The sequence below is a fragment of the Daphnia pulicaria genome, chromosome 7, assembly GCF_021234035.1.
Source record: "Daphnia pulicaria isolate SC F1-1A chromosome 7, SC_F0-13Bv2, whole genome shotgun sequence".
In the NCBI taxonomy this organism is placed as follows: Eukaryota; Metazoa; Arthropoda; class Branchiopoda; order Diplostraca; family Daphniidae; genus Daphnia; species Daphnia pulicaria.
In genome coordinates this window covers 17,878,515-17,899,770 of record NC_060919.1, presented here as the reverse complement: position 1 = coordinate 17,899,770, position 21,256 = coordinate 17,878,515, and the positions used below count along the sequence as shown (strand labels likewise).

The window sequence follows — 21,256 nt, the reverse complement described above, 5'->3', positions numbered from 1 at the left end:
TGTAACAAAAAAATAATAGATAACCAAATTTAGTTTTTTGGAAGAATTCTTGCTGATTGTTATCCGCTTACCATCCTCCATGACGTGTAAGAGTGAAGCCTAAACGGGGATGACGGTCAACACTGACACGGACTCCCACGACGCCTAATCCTTGCTGGGACAAGACTCTTCCGCGCAACACAGCCACTCTCCTGAAAAAAAACAGTTACAAATACCAAAAGAAGCCCCGAAATTAGAACTGCGTGCGAAAAAAAATTTGAAATGTCTTTAATCTCTTTACTTGTCAACATATTCGTCCTTGTGGGCGTAGCTCTGGACGGCGTTGTCTTCGACGAGGAATTTCACGCGCTGGTAGAAACTACTGGCACCGCCCCCGTTGCTGGAGAGGACCGGCTTCCGGGAGGCGATGTCGGCCGGATCGGCTGACGCTAGGCACATCAAATGGTCGGTACACGAGGGATTGGAACAGCAATCGCTGTCGGCGCAATCCGTCAGCCCATCGCCATCATTATCCTTGTCGTCGCCGCATTCCGTTTCCGTCATGATGGAACAATCAGTTCCAGTCCATCCCGGAGCGCATTCGCACCTGAATTGATTGGCCAGCAACAAACTGTTGATTCCGTTTCCGGATTTTCCGCTCTGCAAGCAAACGCCTCGATTGTTGCCGCAGTTACCCGGACATCCATCTGTCGACAAAATGATTCATCAAAAATAAATTCCCTAATTTGGGTTTAAGCGGCTTATGTAGTTACCGAGAGTGCAATGACGTCCGTTCCATCCCCGTGAGCAGATGCAGGTACCGTTGACGCACTGGCCGTGTTGACTGCAACGAGGATCGCACGACGTCGACACCAGATGGCAACGAGAACCCATCCATCCGGCGTTACATAAGCAACTGCTGTTGACGCAACGGCCGTTCGGTCCGCAATCCGATTGGCAGGTTAACAAAGCTGCAAGTTATGTAAAAAAAAATCACGTCATTGATTACAAATGATTCCATCATACAAGGTCAAAACGATATCATGAAATAATTTCGACCCCGAATCGTGCTGTTCAATCGATAGAGAAGCAGATCAACAATAGGCCGGAAATCAATTCGATTTCTTCCGCTGTCGCCCAGCTCCGATTATGATGATTTTATTTTTTTTTGTTTGCCAACTGTCACACTCAGAACGCAGCTCGGCCTACGAGGACGGGCGGATCTGTGGGGGATTACTTGATGGGCTACCAGCAGTTGGGCGAGATTTTCTTGCAGCCTACGTTATTTGCGACCGGGCACTCTGCGGTATAGTGCGACGTGGCGCTGGTATTTGTGGAGTGGAGGCTAATCCGTTGGAGAGTGGTTTTGTGCGAGCGTGTTTACCAAACGCTCTGCTGCAACTGTCGCCCTTCTTTCCCGTCTCCTGATTGTTGATTCAACGCGCTCCGGCCGGCTAGCCGCTAGCTGCTACCCCCTTCACTACATCACCCCCTCCAGTCCCCCCCCCCCCCCTTGCCCACGCAAAACGTAAATAGACTTGATCCGCCCTGGGAAAAAAAATATCTATTCAATTCCATGATCAAATCTAATAAAGGCTTTCCACGGAAATGTCGGACCGTGACGCGGACTGGGAAACAAACGGAAAAGAAACAAGAGAATAAGATGAGAGAAATTGGAGTGCTGCGCTGTGCGTTGTTGCTATAGCGACGATATATGTAAGACGCTACAACGCAAAAGACCAGACGGACAAGTAGATCTTTTCTTTTCTCTTTGAGTGGTGTTCCATGATGAAAGAGATCTCCTTTATCTTCTCTTTCTCTCTCTTTTTTTTCTTCCTGTTTTCTTGTTTGCCCTCGTTGTTGAGCTAGTTCATCCATCCATCTATAGGCAACCTTTTTTTTCCTCGGTAGATATTGGCCCGGATCTCTTTCACTTCCGAGCCGTGCTGACTGACGCTCGAATTTCTCTTTCTAGCGCGTTGCCATGGCGACTAATGCGTCGCAGAGGACGACGAGATAAAAGCGAAAGACCCAGTCGAAGACCATCAAAGAACAAACAAAAGAAGGTCGATAGCATGGCACGACCCCGTTTCGATCATCATCATCAGATTACGTAGAAATTCAAACAAACTTGCTATAGCTGGCGAACGCAATATTCCGGTCAACTTACGAGTCTCGCACGAAGCGCCCGTGTGCTCCGCGTCACACTGGCAACGGCCGTTGACGCAAGTTCCGTGCACCGAGCACGGAATCGAGCAGCTGATGACGAATCCTCCGCCGGTCGAACTGGAAGCAGCACTCAGCTCGCTGTAGGGCTGATCGCATTCCGCTCCTGTCCAGCCGGCTTCGCAATGACAGCGACCTCCGCCGTAAGCTCCTCGGCCGCTGCACAGTACCGGGCACACACCTGGAAGGAAAATTGCAATTGATTGTTTGAAATGAAACTGACTGGGAAATTGGTTTTTACTTGTCGAGCAGTCGGTTCCAGCAAATCCGTCGCGACAAAGACATTTGCCGTTGAGGCATTGCCCACGTCCGTTGCAGTCATCTGGACAAGGAGTGGCAACCTCGTTGGTGAGTGTTAAACCGACGGCCACATCCTGACGCTGCGAGTCGTCGTTGTAGACGGCCAGGAACCAGCGCCCAGGTTCCACGGGTTTGACTAGTGACGTGTTGTAATAAGCGGGCCGGCTGCTGGTGGTTGGGCTGGACGAGGAGTTGAGCTGGCGCCGGAATCGGGCCATCAGAGTCTCGTCGTGGACAAATTGGCTGAAATCGTGTTGGGTGATGGAAGGAGCCGCGTTGCGACGTCCGTACAGAGCGAAAGGAGCGCCCCGCGGTAGCTGGACTTCCATCCGGAGAGCCGACTGGCTTCCGCCAATTTGCACGTAAGCCACCCAAAGTTGAGCTGGTTCGATCGTTAGGAGTTTGAAACGGCCGTCCGCTTCCAGTTCCATGGCTCCGTTGGTGGAGGAGCTGATGGGGACCATTCCCGATCCGGCGAGATCCGGCGACGAATTTTTGTTGTTGGCGGCAGGTGTTTCGTTCAAAGAAGATACCGGTTGCTCCTGTCGAGATGGCCGGCCAGATCCGCTCTCACCCCCACCGGGATCGCCAGTGCTCGCGACAGAACTGGAAGCTGTTCGAGGCGGTGCGGATTCTGCAGGGGGTAAAACAACAACAAAGTCAAATAATCCGACGACGACGACAACAACATTGGCCCAACAAAATATTCCACGTACCTTTGACGGGCATTTTGTTGTTGTTGACGTTGTCCTCTCTGGGCAAAGTGACTTGGGCGTCCTCGATTAGGATGCAGTTGGGGTCCGACGCCGTCGACGCTCCGATTGAGCTCACTGTGGCGATTCATTGACATTGACACTAAGTTTAACGAGCTCGGCCGGAACTTGTAGTCACGTTTCATTATCGACTTACCGGTGAAGTAGGCGAGAGCCGCCGCAAGTAATCCGCAGGTGAGCAAGAGAGCGATGGCCAAAAGGCGCCACGAACATTGGGGCGTGGCGCAGCCCTTGCCGGGACCGCCGCCGACTCCCCGTCCTCCGCCGATGACGCCCAGCCCGAGATGATGGTGGTGGTTCATGTCGGCGCCCGACGACGACGAGCGGGCGTCTCCGTTGCCACGACGCATCAGCCACGACGATTGGAGAGAGGACGTCAGCGTCTGGCGGCTGGTGCTCGTCCCGTGCCCTGGGTAACGCAATTAAGAGCCAATCAGCATGAAATTCGGGAAGAGGCGACGACGACAATGTCAAACATTTACACAATTACAACATTAGAGTTGACTTTGCGACTGTCACTAAACATCGGGCGAGCTGCCGGGATGCTGGCGGGGCTGCTGTCGGGACTAGTAGAATGTGTGGATTGTGCTGGATCTCAATTAAACGGAGCACAAAGAGAGGAATGGCGACGTCGGGCGTATGGCCCAGAGGGTCGTAAATATACAGCTCTCCTCTAATTGGTTGGTTGCCGAGCAGTTGCCGACATAGTCGACACGGGCGGGCCACGGGAGAGGAGGCCTAGCGACTAGACTAATTGGCAAGTAGTTAATCGTGTGTCGAACTTGTATCCGTGTGCCGTTCGCATTCCGCTCGTTATTAACTGAGCGTATCAACGTTTATGTCGGGTTCGCCTCCAGCGTCAAAACTCACGAAATTCTAGCGAACAAAACTATTTTTTTTTTCTTCCCCTTATTTGATTTTTTACGAGTTAAAATAAAAAAATGGAAGAGACGCAGTTTCGGATGTGACGACCCTGTGAGTTATATACACAACCACGATCGCTACCTTATGAAAATAATTGGCTTTTTTTTCCCCCCTAATGATTTCAAAAGGACGAGGGGATGTAGTACTGCTGCAGGGTCTAAACATGGAAGTTGTCGATGAGCTTGCATAGGATACGGATAATCATCGTTTTGTGCTCATGGCTGACATCAATGGAGCCGATGCCGAGGGAGCGGTGGTCGGGTAAAAAAGGGAATATCCAAGGAAGGTTAGATTACATCGACGCTTCTCATCGCTGGGGGGCTGTAATGATGCAGCAGAGAAGAACCCAGTCGAGTGCATACCAAATAATTGAGTCAACTTGTAGTAGTAGTACACACACACACAGACTGATCAAGTCAAGATGTCGCTACGACGAGGTTCAGAATGAATTGATGGCCCGGCTGCGGCCGCCGGCCCGGATGAAGGAAAATGATGATGCTGAGGAAAGTCGCAATTTACCTGGGTGATTGTATCTGGTTGAATGACTGCTGCTCGTGTGACTGGCTCCGCTGTGGTGATGAATGTTGGGGTCGTGCTGGCCGTGCATCAGGTCGTGATGAGGACCCTGACTGGGCAGCAGGGTCATGACGAGACGGCCAGACGGATCGCCTGGCACTGGCGTCAGGACGTGATGATTGTTGGGGGCGTTCATCATCATCGGGTTGGTGATGTTGGAAGAGGAGACCGTGTTCGGCCCATTGTGGTGTCCCCTGCAAGTTCAAAAAAGACAATAATCAATACCAATCAAACAATCGATCGACTTTGAAATAAAACAAAAAACAAAAAACCCCAAAAAACTCGGCTCGGGTCTGGCTCAATCTAAGTAAAGTAAAGCCGCTCGAGCCGTTGGGACTCTCTGGCAGCTAATGGAGTTGGAGTGTAGGTTATGTATACACTACATCAGAGGGAGAGCTGCTTGCGTGTCGAGTTCATTTGGTGAGTGGAGAGAGGGGGGGGGCGGCAGCAGCAGCAGTAATGCTGCATAGCAGAAACCAATTGAAAGAGAAAGAAGGCGAAGGAAAATCGAGCGAAAATACAAAGACACAAGTAATCAAGACTACAACAAGGCGAGACGTGTGCGCATCTGAGCTAGACGAGTCATATCCCGAGTATAAGGCCGCCACTACTCTACTGCACGAGAGAGAGAGAGAGAGTGGGTGATTGTCACTGCGTGTGTTTGGAGTAGATTGGATCAGTCGCACAGCAGCAGCAGCAGCACTGGCGGGAGTAATACAATTAAAGAAAACTCCCACGGCGGCCGTGAAGAAGAACCTCGCGTCCCTTTTATGTATTTCTTTCTCTTTTTCTTTCTCTTCTGCCTACCATCGGGATGTCGGTTGGTCGCACTTTTCCATCAATTTCTTTTGTCTCGTCGCCGGGGACGTTAATGACGACGGGCGCGACGATATCTATGACCGACCAGGTCACGGCCCAGTCGTCCTTTTTTCGCTTTCTGTTCCAAGTTCGATATCCGACCTCGTCCTTCTTTCACGTCTCTCCGCTTCATCTCGCGTCGGGGATCGAAAAAGAGACCAAAGCCAAAAAGGCCATCATCAGTCTCTCACAAAAGGCCCACCACTGCCGCCGCCGCACACCCATCCACACACAGAGAAATCGTTCATCGATTATTGATTCCCACCACTCTGCCGCACGCCCACCAAGTCCATTTCGAAACGCTGGACGATGTACAGTCAAAGCCGAGCAGGACGGACGGGGCTAACCCAATCAATAGAATGACACATTCCGTCTTTTTTTTCTCTCTCCCTCTCTTCCAACTGTTATTTCGCTCGGGATGACCAGAAACCTTCCTGCTGATGCCATTCCCTTCCTTTCTTCCACCTATAACCCTAAAACCTATCGAGGGAAAGTTGGCTGGGTGCGAAAACCAGTTAAAGACAAACGAAATCGCTAGACATGTGAGCTGAAAGAAAGAAAAAAAAAAAGCAAATAGGGGCGGCGGCGGAAGGGCTTGATATGTAGAGAGTACGCTCCGGAAGACGGCCGACCAATTGCAAAAGATATTATACAACGAGGCTGGAAAAAAAAGGAGATTTCCTTTCTTGGCCGTCGACACTCGGTCCCGCCACCGCTGCTGTGTACATGTGATAAAGATCTAAGAGCGTGATTGGCATTCAGAGCATCTCCGCGTAGGTCGGCTAGTCTCCATAGTCTCTCTCTCGGCTGTCTGTGTACATGGCCATTGTCCGACCGTTTCCCCAAGACAAAAGTCGGAAACAACAAAGTCGACTTGGCGCGCGCTGGATATAAAGGATTCCTTTCATTCCGTCTTCCTTCTTCTTATTCTTTTTCTTCTTTTTTTCTTTTCTCCTCGGACGAGTTTGTGGATTCTCCCTTGTTCGGACATCCTGTACGTACCAGACGCGTACACTGACGTTGTGATTCCCTACAGAGTTATATATTCCGTGCTCCGTGCGCGTGTTTAGTGTCGACATTTACCGGCCCCTTGTCGTCTTAAAGCCGGCACGACTCCGGCACAACTTGAATGTATAGTGTCTGACTGGCGTCGCTAGGGTACGGCTCTCCTCGGCTACTGCTACTGTCATCCGCCGCCCAGCTTCCCTTTCCAATAGACATTCTATCTAGTTTTTTTTTTTTCTTTTAGTTTTTCCTTTTGTCGCTTTTTACGTGCGTCTTCGTCACGCTCACGCCGCCCTTCCCCCCCCCCATCCTCTTATATATATTCCCACCCGGCCGCCGCCGCCTGCTAGATTCGTCTTCCTTTCACCTCCCACACATACATAACAATATAGATCATGATTTATATCTCTCGTGAAAATTCTCCACACCAGAAAATGCAGCCGCTCTCTCACCCGAATGTCCTCACTGATACGCCACTGAACCCCCCCCCCCCCACCCGTCGCCCCATGTGTTGAAGGATATGAGGGGAAATTTGTCTTTCACACATTTATACGCACATTTCCATCCTATCCGGGCCATCTGTTATGACTGGAGGCAAACAACAGGGGCGACTGTCGTAGTTATTTTTGATGTACGTATTGTTATTATTGCAGGGACGCTCTTTAGCTCTCTAGCTCTCTCTCTCTCTCTCGTCTCCTCTATTGGATTGCACCACAGCAGCCCAGCAGCGGTCGTGAAAAAATAAATAAATAACGGGCTGCATCATTTTTGTTTTCCTTCTCGGAGGGGGCGATTTGATTTTCCCGGCGTCTGTCTCGTCTCTAACGTCGTCCCATAAAGTGACTAGAATGAAATGATCGAGCTTGAGCGGTGACCCTCACCGCCACCGCGTCGGATCGTTACGCCACGGTACAAGTCGATGACGTCCGCCATTCAAAAAGGAAACTGATCAAGAAAGAGAGCCAATAGATAGAGCCGAGGGTCTTGATAGCGACGAGCTGACTTACGACGTCTAAAGATCTACTATACTCCTGAAAGGCTAATGCTGTCGTCGTCGTCGTCGTCGACGAGCGATCGATTATTTCGTGGGCGCTCCACTGCAACTACTTAGAAAATCCAGTCCATCAAGCCAGCAACGGGATGAGGTTTGGTTTGACTCGACTGATTACCATGACGATGAATCCCACTATTTGTGATGTCGCTCACGTTTTCCCTTTGGCTTAAAATATACACAACAGCAGCAGCAGTAAAGAATCAGATCGACGGCAAGGAGCAACGGCGGTGCACCGAATAGTGAGCCATAGCCATTGAAGTAGTATTGAACCATCCGTTGATGGTTCAAAGTCTGGCTATAGATATACGTATATATAAAAGTCGCTACACTACTTTACGGCCACTCGAATTTCGCAGCAGCGGGATCAGACTCTTCTTTAAAAGAATTGCGTCAGTGTTGGTTTGGTTGGATGGGAAAACGAGCGAAATGGGAAAAACATTTTTGGTGGGCTTTTCTAAATATTTTCTTTTTGGAAAAAGCAAACATGGAAGAAACGACTACGTAGAAAAGCGAACGGAAGCAAAGGTTTAGGTTTCATGGGCCGGAACGAAAGGTTCTCTGGAGAGTCGTCTCTTTCCTAGATATGTACACTGGGAGAGAGAGAGAGAAGCGGTTTTTCGGTTCGATCTCGTCTGTGTGTACAGCATTGAGTGCCTCAACTGCTTTCACCGTGTCACGAAAACCTGGGCACCATCCCGCAGCTCCCCTCAGTCGGAAATGATGTCGTCGGTATATATACTAGTCTAGTCTCTCTCTCTCTCGCCCACCACACGCACACACCGACGGAAACTTCCATTCCTGTGATTCTTCCGCTTTCCATTTCCCTCCCCTCCCACCCATATATACAAGACACAACACAAATCCCTTTCAAAATAATTCGTTAGTGAACTTTTGTCGCCCGAATTGAGTTTGCACGTTTCAACAATTCGCTCCAAGAAAAAGATAAACACACACACAGCCAGAAAAGAAAAGAAAAGAAAACAAAGGATAGCAGTTGCCGCTACCGCCGCCCGGCACGTTTTATGGATGAAAAGCGAAGATGTATATTTATAGTAGCGACTTTGGCTTCTGCCTTCAATCCCCCTGATGGTTGCCCCCCCCCCCTTCCCATCTCTTACTTGGTTTTGGCCACCGGGATCAGCAGAGCTCCCGCACGTTCAAATGATGCAAAATAGGCGACTTCTGGGATATGGCAAGGGGGGAGAGAAGGAGGAGGAAGCTGCCAGTTTTTCTGTACTAGATGAAATTCGAGAGCAGCAGCGGCGGCGGCTTTCCCTTGACTGCCTCGCATCGCATGATTGGTTTATGCAAACATGTTGAGTTGCCTCCGATGCCAAGTCGACTATATAGACCGCGCATAGCGAAACTCTTCCCTTTTTCCTTTTCTTCTTCTTTTTTTTTAAATAATAATAATAATAAAAAGCTCCAACATTTTCAAATGATGATGTTGTCAAGGAGGGTTCTCCCGCTCGATAGTAGTAGCTAGGCCCCTCTCTCTCTCTCCTTCTCTCTCTTTCGGCATTTCTTTATTAGTAACGCAAATGACGAAACATTAGGTCCGCTCCCTGGGCGGTGCGTCGTGTGAGCGAGCGCACGTGTCGTTTGATCTGGGCGAGATTTCCTCTTCTCTTTCGCCCGTCGTAATACCACCCGACCTACCAATCGGGCCCCTTTTTTGCTCTTCTGACTGCCGCCAACCTAGGCCCATTCGCTTACATTCACACATCAAATTGAGAAATAAGAGATGGGGTGGCGGCGCTCTCGGTAACGCAAGCCTAATATGCATAATTCCATTGCACGCGTAAAACGGCGGCGACCACCCGACGCCCCCGTACAGACAATAACGGACAGCAGCCAAGCGGCAAAGAAGAAGAGCTATCCATTTGACACGGCCCTTGAACTCCAAACACAGTAGTCGTCGTACAGTAGTAGTGCGGGACCCAGCCAGCAACGGAGTAGTAGTATTCTAATACACAACTAGTAGTGAGACGTACTCTGGGGACCATTGCTCCCTCTTTCTCGTGTCTAATTGTAGTGTGCACATGTCTAGCTCATTATACCGCCGGTAACACTATTAAGCACACTTGAAAGTGAGCACTCAAAAGTGAGTTGAAACCGAGTCCAAAGTGAATAAGACAAGGCCAGCAGCAGCAGCAGCAGCAGCAGCAGCAGCAGTACAAAAGTTGGCCTTGCACACACGGCGCAAAAGTTCAAAGCCAAGTTGCGCTGGACCCCCGACCGACCAGCAGCAGAGTCGATCTGCTGGCGCCTTTCTTCTTCCCAAGTTCAAATGGACAAGTCGAAATATTGCACAAGTACTACACTTTACCTGTTTAACGTGTTGTGGCCCAGTGTGTGACTTCCGTGCTGTCGGTTATTGTCTGCCGGTAGAAAGTTCCAGCCAGAGTTCGACGGTGTCTTGCCTGCAAGAGATAAGAAAAGAAAAAAACTCATCAACTTTGGACGGAGAAAAATCAACATTTGAATTGCTAACGATGAATGAAAATGTCTTCCCCCTTCGTCTTCTCTCTGTTGGATATATATCAGTGTTTAGACAGTCGCTCGAACGGGAGTTGTGAATTTCGACAGTCTAAACTTTATTATATAAGGAATATAAAATAAGCAAAGATCAACAAGCCAAAGAGCGCACAAGGGGAGGGGGATTATCGATCGACTATTTTTTCCCCCTTCTTCTTTCTCAATTACAGATGGCTTACGGTCGGTAGTCTATAGCACGTCCCTCCCACTCGACTGTAAAATGCGTTTACCTATACTAGAGACAATATATTATTAGTCAATTCCCCGCATGTAGAGAAGATCCTACGTAAAAAGAAGAAAAGGGGGCAAAGGAGATAGGCAATATGGGGAGCACTAGTGTAATAAACGCTAATCAATCGAGTTCTTTCGGGCTCGGTCTCTGGTGGAGAGATCTATTCACGAGACAAATGGAAAGATTCCGGCTGCACGACAGGGATGATAGTGAGTCGACTATACTCCCTCACAGAAAAAACCCAACACCCACATTTATATCCCCCCTTCCTTCCTCTCCTAGCTTCTCCGTGTCTCTGTATCGCATATCCAACACACAACTCTGTACTACTCGAGTAGTAGTACACATATACACACTTATAATAATAAATGGGATGGAAATCCAATTACGGATGACATTGTGAGCGCGTCTCCGTACCAGTGGTGGCCCCTGGCCCGTCTCCTTTACGGCTCTTTGAAAATGCCCTGGCCCCATTCGTCCTGAATACAATTCACGGGCGAATGCACAGAGCACACGAAAAGTTGAGCTATACAAAATGCATATCAGTAGGCAAAAAGAAATAAGGAAGCTAGAGACTTTTCCCTGTGTGTTGCTAAGCTGTTTGTGCCGATCGGCCGAGATTTTCCCTAGAAGAAAAAAGGTTTCTCCAAACGTCGAAAATGTCTGTAACTTGAGCCGTTTCATTTCCGCCCTCGACTTGATTTTCGTGTTTCTCCGGGAAACCAAGTCAAGACTCCACCTCTTCCGCGTCCGAGACATTATCTCCTCTTTAAAAACTTTGGGGGGAAAATCACGCCGTGCAGTAATCGCATTGAACGACATTCCCTGGCCAACGGGCGGAAAAGAGATGGTGAACTGGATGGCCATCAACCCACCACCCCCGTCATTTTTGGATTTTTCCGATGAGCGGTGGACTTTTGTGCAAGTGTATCAAGGCGTGGATGAGCGAAACTCGTCCAACTTATTGACCAACACACGAGAGACATAAAGAGGAGCTCGATAGAGACTCTAAACGCAACTATCCCGCGTTCGTGATGTGCTGTTATTCAGTTCCGTTGTTGCCAAGTGCAGCAGAGATCATTTCATCACGGCGTCGCCGTCGTCGACATCATCAAAGGAAACTTTTGAACAGGGCCAAAGGATCGAGGACGTTCCTCCCCCACCACCACCCCACCCTTTCCACCCCGCCGACCGTGTTCAAATAGACGTCTATACTAATTAAACAATCCCGGCCACCCCTTCAACTCTTTGTCTGTCCTCAAAAAGTCGAATGCCAAAGTGCTGAGGCAGATCGACGACGAGCTTTGCCAGCCGTTTGTTCTCGCCCAGTTCACCCACCCCCACCAAAAAAATGGCGTGTGGCACATCTTCAATGAATGGGAAGCGAACCCAAAATTTCCTTAGAGTTACACAGTTGACACAAGAGTTTACTCTATCTCTCTAGATATCGATTGTCTAACTATTACTGGCCATCTATTTTACTGGACGAAAACAGCTGCTGCTGTGACTCAATTTGGCCTTAACCCTCCTTTTCTTTCGGGCCGCCACCACTTCACCCTCTCATCTGTTTGCAGTTGTTTGCACCAATTCGACAAAATGGCAGCAGCGGACAGAGAAAAGAGCTTCCCCCCCCGTTCAAGTGTCGATAGAACGCACATCGGGTGGTGGGGGGAGAATAAGAGAAGAAAAAAAAAAACTCCAAATGATCCAACAGTGGGAACATTGGCAGATGGGAACCACAATGGGAAAGGGAGAGAGACACTGTAATAGTCGGCGGCCGGGAATATATTTCCAACAGCCGACTAGAACTATAAGGAGAAGTGGGTTGTGGTAGCAAGTGGCGTCATCCACTTTGAATTTCAAATAAATGGCACACACACACACAACCCCTACAGCCTCTCTGCGCGCGCAACCACACTCAAATGTCTCCCGCAATGATCGGCAATCGTCTCCCCCCTTTAAGAGACACGCTCCAGCCCGCTCAGCTGTAAATGGCCGTTTACCGTGAAATATGCATACCTCTTCCCTTTTTTTCTTTTTTTATTTCCTGCCATCTCTCTCACCGCCAATAAAAAAGAGAACGACGAGATGCGGCTAGGAAAAAAAAGCTGATGGCTCTTTTTGAATTGCGACCGAGGACTGTATTTTTTTTCAGTCAAAAGTAAAATGGCGAAAGAGTAGCGGGATACAAATTTCGAAACAGCAGTACACATGTTGTGTCGGGTAGGTAGCCTATGGCATCGATAGGCAAACTGTGAATCTCTTGGCGTCTGTTTGCAGCCTTGGCCCAAGATGAAGTTGCGATGAAAAGTTCAAAAGGCTCATCGCTTTGATGTATTGAAAGCAATCACCGAAAGTATATATCTATGTATACATATATATATCTCTACGAATGCGGAGGCGCAAGAGGCGGCAATCATCTCTTTCCACACATCTGAACCTTCTATGACGACAAACGAATAGCACGAGACGACGCCCTGGCCCCCCACCATATAACTCCGGCCATCCAGCCGTTAAAGCATCGCCGTCATCGTCGTCGTCGTGTTGTCGTTGCGCGCGTCAGTTGGCTGGATAAATAGGCCAATAGCTCGGGCGGCTGCAGCGACATATTCCGCCGATGATGGGTCGCTCATTCGTCTTCTTTCATATGTCTAACGGTCGCTCCTTATTATATCAGGCGGCCGTAATATCTCAACCTCCCCAACAAAAAAGAAAAAGCCGGTTCGCACTTAATCTATCGATACGGTCCTACTTCCGGTATTATTGCACACGCATCCATCCGTCTCTTTTCCTTTTTCTAATCACATACCTCCACGTGCCGTACATGAAAAAGTGGGGGAAAAAAAGATGATGATGAACTTTGTGGTTAGACTCTGAGTGCGACTTTTGACACTTGGACAAGTGACGAATGTTTGAAACACATCGAGAAAAAGTGGAATAGAAAAAGGAGAGAAGAAAAAAAAAAAGTGGCGGCTGTGCTGATTCTGACTTTGATGGCCGGCGACAATGGGAGGTCGAAAGCCGGGCGACCGAATAAGACTCTCTCTCTCGCACACACTCTAGCTCGCGTGTTCTCAAAGAGGCGAGCGCTCGGCTCTTGTGTCTGTGGATGAAGGGGATCCTCTTGGAAAGCCGCAATTCAGCACAAGTCACGACAGAAGAAGAAGAAGGAATATAGTCAAAGAATAGCTAACCAAATCGGTCGGCATTCACCCAGGGTGCACACAATCCACTTTCAGTATGTCATCGACGATTGTTGTTGACGCGCCAGAGAGCACCAAATCCAAAATGATGAAGAAAAAACCCAACACCCAGCATCCAGCACCCCCCACATACGCCAGTTCTATAGATTGACGAAGGAGAGAGAGAGAGAGAGTTATAAGTCAGCCCAAATTGCTGAGCTCGTCTGTACACAATGGCACGTCGACGGCACCCCGTGAATAGAGAATCTCAACTGCTAGCTCCCATTTCTTTTCCTCCTTTTCTCGATGTAGTATACGAACTACTCGAGGCATATTGGAATAAAATATGAACCAGTTTGAATGAGAAGAAGAAAAAGCATCGAGGGCGGGCCTGGTCGAGACGCCATTCGGCTTGATGAAAGTGCGCCCGGGCCTAGTTTATACACGCGCACACAGACGTAATACATATATATACCAGGCAAAAGGACTTGTCTCTTTGACTGCGACTTTGACTTCGAAATGGTTAGGCAGGAAAGGAAAAAAAAAAAAAAAAAACCATTCCGGACGGAGGAGGAGGACGTGGATATATAAAATCTCCATCCATCCATTTGGGCCAGACAGACGTTTCATATGCAGCTGCTACTCTCGGCCGAGCTTTTTATGCGATCGAGAAGATGCGCCGCGCCGAGACTTACGCCGGAGCAAAAGAGAAAAAGTCTCTGCACGAGGAGGAGGAATGAAGGCACCGATCACAAATTCAATTCGCCCGTGTGTGTGTGTGTATAGATACTGAAAGAAAGGAATATCTAAACCAATAAAGGTGCAGCCACTTTTCGATATTCCCTGATAGACGTCGCACTGCGCACTTTTTAGCTCTCATCCAGCCAGAGCCAATAGTGTTAGGATCTTTCTCTCTTTCTCAATTTTACTGGATAAAAATCTCGACTTTTTTTCAAAAAATCTAATTCAATGTTGTACACAAGAACATCTGCGAGGGAATTCCTTTGAAACGCAGCCTCTAGACTCTTCCAGAACATCTCGAATTGGTCAATGGTTCCCTCAAGTCCATTTTTTACCCTCGCCGGCCCAGATTGAAATCGTGAATCATTTCTCTTTGGCCTTTGCCAGGATCGAGGCCGGCCCCCATGAATAGTGCACATGCCCAAAGAATATCCAATGTCACTATATATACACGGTACCAGGCGTTCTCCACGATCCGCACATCAAATATATATAGATATAGATTCCCTTGCCTCTTCCGATTCCTCCTGTGCTGCTGGAAGGAAGGAAGGACCTTCTTTTTCAAATAAACAATGTTTAAGAGCCCCGGGCTCTCGATGTAATATACTATTTGATAGGCTCCCATTCAGAATCCCAAATGATACGCCAATTTTCGAACAAGACAAAATGGGCCAAAAGAATCTCCGATGAGAGAGAGAGAAAAGACATTCCAGTCGTCCAGCCGACCGTGTGCTGTCCTATCAAAATCAAGAGAAGCCAACACAATTTGTGGGGGAGGCGCGGAGGGGCGAGAGATTCCGATCGTCCAGTCGAGCGAATATGATCCAGTTGAAGGCGGGGGAGTCGAGCGATCTTCCGCGACTTGAAAAGTGCCACAAAATGAAGCAGCGGTGGCGGCGGCTCCATTGTATCAAGAGAGATGGCGACGACCAACGAGAACGAAATGAAATCAAGCGACGGGGCGGTCGTTCGTTTCCGCCTCTGGCCGGGCAATTTGATCGCAATCGATACAACAAAAGAATATCTAAGATGCACACAGCAGCAGCAGCACATATAGTCCTAATGCTCCCCCCTTCCTTACCACTACCACCAATACACTGCATATTCTCGGATGGTCCCCCCCCCCCTTTTCCACATCTATATTACTCTGCTCCGATGGCGTCATTGTGCGTCGCCGTCGACGGACGACGACGCTGAGAGCTTAAGAGCCGGCGTGATTCGACACGGCAATGCCTTAAAGAGTTTCCTCCTCCGGCCACAGATAGGACGACGACGACGACATGGTTGAATAGAAGGGGGGGGGGACCACGGAGAAAATGGACGGCCGACAGGACACGAGGATTTGATAGGGAGAGGAGATAGACGCTGGCATCGCCCGCGTTCCAATCCAGCGGCAGAATTGAGCCCACGCCGTAATGACAATTGCGGCGGGACATTCTATACACACACACACAACTCTAAATAGTATTGGGGGGAGATGTATTCGCGTCTTTAGATAACCGTGACAGACATGCAGACGGACCGTTGATTCGAAATCGGAAAGGATCTTGACGGACGGACGGACGACCATAAAGGATCTCAAAACCATCCATCATTTCAGACGTCGTCCCCAACCCCATTTCCCATCTCGGCTATTGTGATTGACGCTCCCTACCCTACGGCAAGTAATGATCTGAAATCCAATATGCCAATTATTCAGCAGACAACAAACAAAAAGAACAAAAAAATTCATTTTTTGGCGCGTCAATCGATCGGAATTTATCTCACAATCAATTAACGGGCCAACAACCGGTAACACGAATCCACTCCAGCACTTTTTGTTTTTTGTTCTTTTTTTTTATTACTTGACGGTGTAAATAACACGTAAAAAAGGAGGAGAAGATGAAGAAGAAGAAAAAAAAAATCCCCTGGCTTGTAACCCTAGACGTTGAAGGGTGCGACGGATCTCTGCGAAGCGGATCGGATGCAGAAACTATTTGATGGCTGAGGATCAGCCGAGTGAAACAAAAAGAGAAAAGAATCCCCAAAAGACGCTGGATAGAGAACAAATAGAGCCCGCGCGCACTTTTTATAGGGATCCTGGTCTTTGAACGTTAGGTTAGATGGTGGATGTCAAATGAGATTTCGCCTCCGTCCTTTTTTCTTCTTTTTGTGTCGTCGACTAACAGACACTGGCCGCCGCCCGTCTAAACCCAATTTATAACATGTATAATATATCGACCGTGACGACGCTGTCGACCAGACCTTTGCCGTCTTTTATCTGTCACAAAGAGCCAAACGGCAAGGAGACATCTTCTTGTACGACGACGACGACGACGACGAGATCTTCTTATACTTTGGAATCAAACGAACAAAAGTTGCCCGACAACTTGGGCCCCTGCTGCCGGTCGCTGCTGGTGCCTTGACATTCACAGCGTACATGCGGCGACGATGATGATGATGATTATGGAAAACTTGGAAACTTTTGGCGATTCTTGTTTTGCCCCTTTCGGCCAAGTTGCGAGTCTTATCACGGCGACGAGGAGCATCCGCCTTTGTTAGATCGTGGACGACACAAAGGCGGAGTCACAAAGTCGGCTTCCTCTACTACTACTAGGAACAACAACTACAACTGTACTTGAAGAACGTCTGGCGTGAACGATGGCACTTGGTAGCGCAGGAATCACAATAATAATAAAAAAGGAGGATTTTCAAGGGAAAATTGTTGTTTTTTCAGTTAGGAGAAGAAGAAAAACAAAATCTTTTTTTTTTTTTCAGGAATGGCTAGAACCAAGTCATTACACAATAGGCGTCACGGTTGATTCCATCAGGAATCCGCTTTTATGTTGTTGCTTTTTCTGGTTCAAAGGGAAAACCTTTATGAATCCAAGAAGAAAAAAAAATGCAGAAGCCAAGCGGAGCGAATCAAATGTTGAACAATGAAAGGGAAAACAACAAAAACAAATAAACAAACGAGTCGAGGAAACGAAACGAACAAGTAAAAGGTAAAATGAAGAAAATTATTTAAAAAAAAAAAAAAAGAGGCGGGAATAAATACATTTTTCAAAAGATGCGCTTGCCCGAGTAATTGAAAATCGTTTGAATAGGAAAAAAAAGAGAGAAAAAATATTTTCCTCTTTTTTTCTGCAACGGTTATTATTAGCCTACACACACACACACACTCGTGAGCGTTACACACGGCCGTGTTTGAAATTGTTTCAGCCGTCAAGTTGTTTATTGTCTTTTTAAAAAAGAAAAAGGGTCGACCTTCGTCTTTTATGTAGAGCATCGGAGCGCTCTTGACGGATACAAAAAAACACAAAGTAGTGCGCCAGTACCATTACATCTAGCCGACATTATTCTTCAATCTTCATTAACGTGACGGGCCAGAGCGAGCGCGACACGGCCCTTGAAAACGACACGGACTTAAAAAGGAAAAAGAAAAAGGACTAAGAAACTGAACGACCGCCCGTCAGAAAAAAAGTACGTAAGAGAGAAAGAGAAAATGTATTATAGATCAGTGGAAAGTGAAAATAAAAAAAAAAAACCTTCTAACCAAAAAACAGGATAAAGAAAAGAAGAGAGAAAATAAGACCGGACGGATTTCCGCACGCTCTCTCTATCTCTCTCGTCTACTACCAAGGGTTAAAAGGGGCTCCCCCCCCCCCCCCACTACGTTCTTTTTTTTTTATTATTTGATTTTATTTTTTCGATTCCCACTCTATCCATCTCTTTCGTACACATCCAGGAAGGATGTGTCTGCCGGGAGAGACGCAAAAATCCAATGGCTTTATTCCACTAAAGCGCGTCGTAATACACAGGCGAGGGCGGGAGAAGCTAGGGGCCGCCAAGGGATATAATTAACTTAGCAAATTGTACATACTTTGGTGGGGTTACGTTAGTTGTAACACGAACAGATGGGGTTTCCCAGTCTCTAAGCCCTAAGCGCTTTTCTATCGGCCCCGTTTTCGTTCTCTTTTCTCTTAAATGTACCTGACAAGACGCAATGAGATGATCGAGCCCTGACGAGGTTGTAAGGATGAATGATCATCTCATCTCGCGGTTGCTGCTGCTGATGCTGATGCTCTTGAACCGATTCCAGTTGATGCTGGCCGGGGTGGTACTCCATCTCGCCGCCAATGTTGGCGTAGATGCACGAGTCGTCCTCATCCATTTTGTGTTCTTTGCAACAAGAATGTGTCCCGGCTGTCTCGCTTGATTACGAGATGACTCACTACCACTCGCGAGGGAAAATTGCGTCCGTCATAACGTCAACAGTCACGAACTTGTTGATCACACAACAGTTAGCCAGCGAAAAAATGTCGTCGCCAGCCGTCAGCCGCCGACACCAAACAAATGTCGTTTGACTCCGACGCAATTCACTTCACTCTGCCGAACGGCGAACACGAGAAAAGAAAAAAAATGTCGACAGCACTCGAATCGAAAAAATACAAAAGCGGATGCGCTGGAGTAGGGATGAGAGAAAAAGAGTTCCTCCAGCACGATTACGTCAACCGATCTCCTAGACGGATGGTTTCGTTCTGGTCCTGTTGGGAGCCCGCTCCTACCAAGTCGTTCACAGTCGGGTGGGGTGTAGTCGAGTCAAGCGATTCTCGGCTACAGTCGAGGGGATATAGCTCGAGGGGGAGATCCCGGAGTTGCTGAGTCACATCACTGCGCATGAACCGATTTCATCCACCCAAACAAGAGTGAAAAAGCCCCGGCTCTTTGCAGTGTGTGCGCTCTGGATATAGGCAAGCAACTCGGTCGGCAGATAAAGACTCGACTAGATGCGCGCGACACAAGCACATCACCAAGAGCTGCAACCTGTCTTTCGATTCCTCCTTTCCATTCTTTCACGCTACTTTGCCCTTCTCTCAGAACAAAAACCCACGCCACTACCATCCAAAAAAGAAAAAGGAAAAACGAGAGGCCCTTAACGAATGTTTCACTCTACCGCACTCCTTTTATTTTATTTTTTCTTTCTTTTCGCTTCGTTCTTGGCTGGCTGAATTGCCGGGCAACGCGTATTGGCACAGAAGAAAACGAGAAATACACGACAGTTTTATTGGCCAACATTTTCATCCATCAAAGCCAAAAGGAACACGGCGAAGAGAAAAGATAAAAATAATACGAAGAAGAAGAAGAAGAAAAAAAAAGAGTAGAAGCTACCAAAGTGGCTGTCTCTGTTATTCTTCTATACGACCTTCATCCCAGTTGGTCGTGAATCACTCTCGAAGAAGAAACAAAAAATTGGAAGTGAAACCCGTCTATCCAAACGCTTACAGAGAAAAACTGACAATTTCCAAAAAATAAACTCTTCAAATTTGTTTTCAAGTGCAAAAAGAAAAAAAGTTGTCCAAACCAAAATTGTGTCGCAGAATTTTCTATATGGAATTGCTGTTGGTGATTTATTGTTATCAAAGAGCTGGCGTCCCCCCGAGGGGCAGATAAAACATCAGTCGATTCTCTTCTTCTTCTTTTTCTTCTCTCACACAAAAACCATCGATCGAATCTGACAACGAAGCCAACAGCAGCAACAGCACGCGCTCAGTCCCGACTACTACATGTATAGTAGATAGATATGTATAAATATAACAAAACCCCCCTCCCTTCCTCCCCATGAAACTGTACAGCAAGAAATGGTTGCTGGGCATTGTGAAGTAGAGCTCAGCCAGGATCGAGGATAATGGACCTTTTTGCCAGGGCTTCCTCCAGCAGCTTCCACTATTTAAAATATAATACGCAGAGAGAGAGAGAGAGAGAGAGAGTGGGGGGAAAAGCAAAAAGAGATCTAGTAGATATAGGCCCAGCCGACTGCTGCACTAAAAAAAAAAGCGGCAACCCCCCTTCAAACTAGTAGAGTAAAAATGTATACAAGAACGGATGTAACAATCAAATTGGGAGGGTCCTTTTATTGGGTCTCATGGTGGAGAAGAAAAGAGGGAGGAAAGAAGAGGGAGAGAGGGGGGCAATAGGCGCGTGCTACCGGTGGGTTTCGATGTTGTGGGACTGTCGATCGTTTTCGCCATCCAATTTTCGATATCACCTGCTGGGTCGGCGTACGCCCTAATTAATTCGGTCACGCTGCCCCCCTCCCCCGGTTCCCACAGCGCCGAGGGACTCGTCGTGTACATACAAAACCAGGGTCCATTGTATTACTCTAGTGCAACTACAATATTACATCCCAATTTTCCGTCCAACCCGACGACGACGACGACGACGACGGAATCATGATAATAACAAATGCCAGCGAGAAAATGAGAACCCCCTCCCGATTGACTCCGCCCTCGGCTGACTCTTGTGTACATACAATAAGAGACGACTCTATTATGCGTTCAATAGCTTGCCATGTGTCTATAGACCTTGGAATTTATCATAGCGCACAATAGGTGTACGTACACTGTACACGAAAAAAGGGGAGAAAAGAAAAAAGAAAGAAAAGAAAAGTTTGATGTACAAGTTTAATATGATAATGAAGCTTCACCCCGTTTTTTTGTTGGAATATTTTCCACCCCTTTTCATCCCGAGCTGTTGCCCAGCAGCGCTGCTGGCAGAGGAGAAGAAGAAGAACGAACGAAAACGGAAGGATTATACTACAGAAATGGTTAGCTCGTTTGTTGTTTATTGTTCAACAGCGTGTATAGAGGTAATATACTCGAATGTGAGCCTCTAATACGTACGATGATATACACTGGGGTTCGCTCCGCCATGGCATTTTTTTTTTTTTAATACCGAAGAAGAAAAAAAAGTGAAAAAGTAAAAAAAAAAGAAGAGATAAACAAGGCGGCAGTGCCACGGCGGTTTCTGCCCGCTTCGTCAACTCGTCATGGAAGAGACTCGGTCCAAAGTAGGAAAAGAAAACCGGAGCAGCAAACACACAAAACGG

At 47.8% G+C, this 21,256-nt stretch overlaps 1 protein-coding gene across 4 annotated transcripts in view; it reads right to left on the bottom strand.

The window, feature by feature from the left end:
- Positions 1–21,256, bottom strand: part of LOC124348820 (teneurin-a-like) — a 115,037-nt gene that overhangs the window by 6,411 nt on the left and 87,370 nt on the right. For 3 of the 4 annotated variants that reach the window (XM_046799105.1, XM_046799104.1, XM_046799106.1), the window contains 9 exons: positions 10,025–10,118; positions 4,722–4,972; positions 3,415–3,687; positions 3,222–3,335; positions 2,447–3,139; positions 2,150–2,386; positions 753–950; positions 281–686; positions 72–191 (listed from right to left, as the gene is read on the bottom strand). In XM_046799105.1, coding sequence (XP_046655061.1) covers positions 72–191; positions 281–686; positions 753–950; positions 2,150–2,386; positions 2,447–3,139; positions 3,222–3,335; positions 3,415–3,687; positions 4,722–4,972; positions 10,025–10,118 — 2,386 coding nt within the window. Of the gene's footprint in view, positions 1–71; positions 192–280; positions 687–752; positions 951–2,149; positions 2,387–2,446; positions 3,140–3,221; positions 3,336–3,414; positions 3,688–4,721; positions 4,973–10,024; positions 10,119–18,360; positions 18,970–21,256 lie in introns of those variants that run through there. The other variant, XM_046799108.1, reaches the window with a different exon arrangement.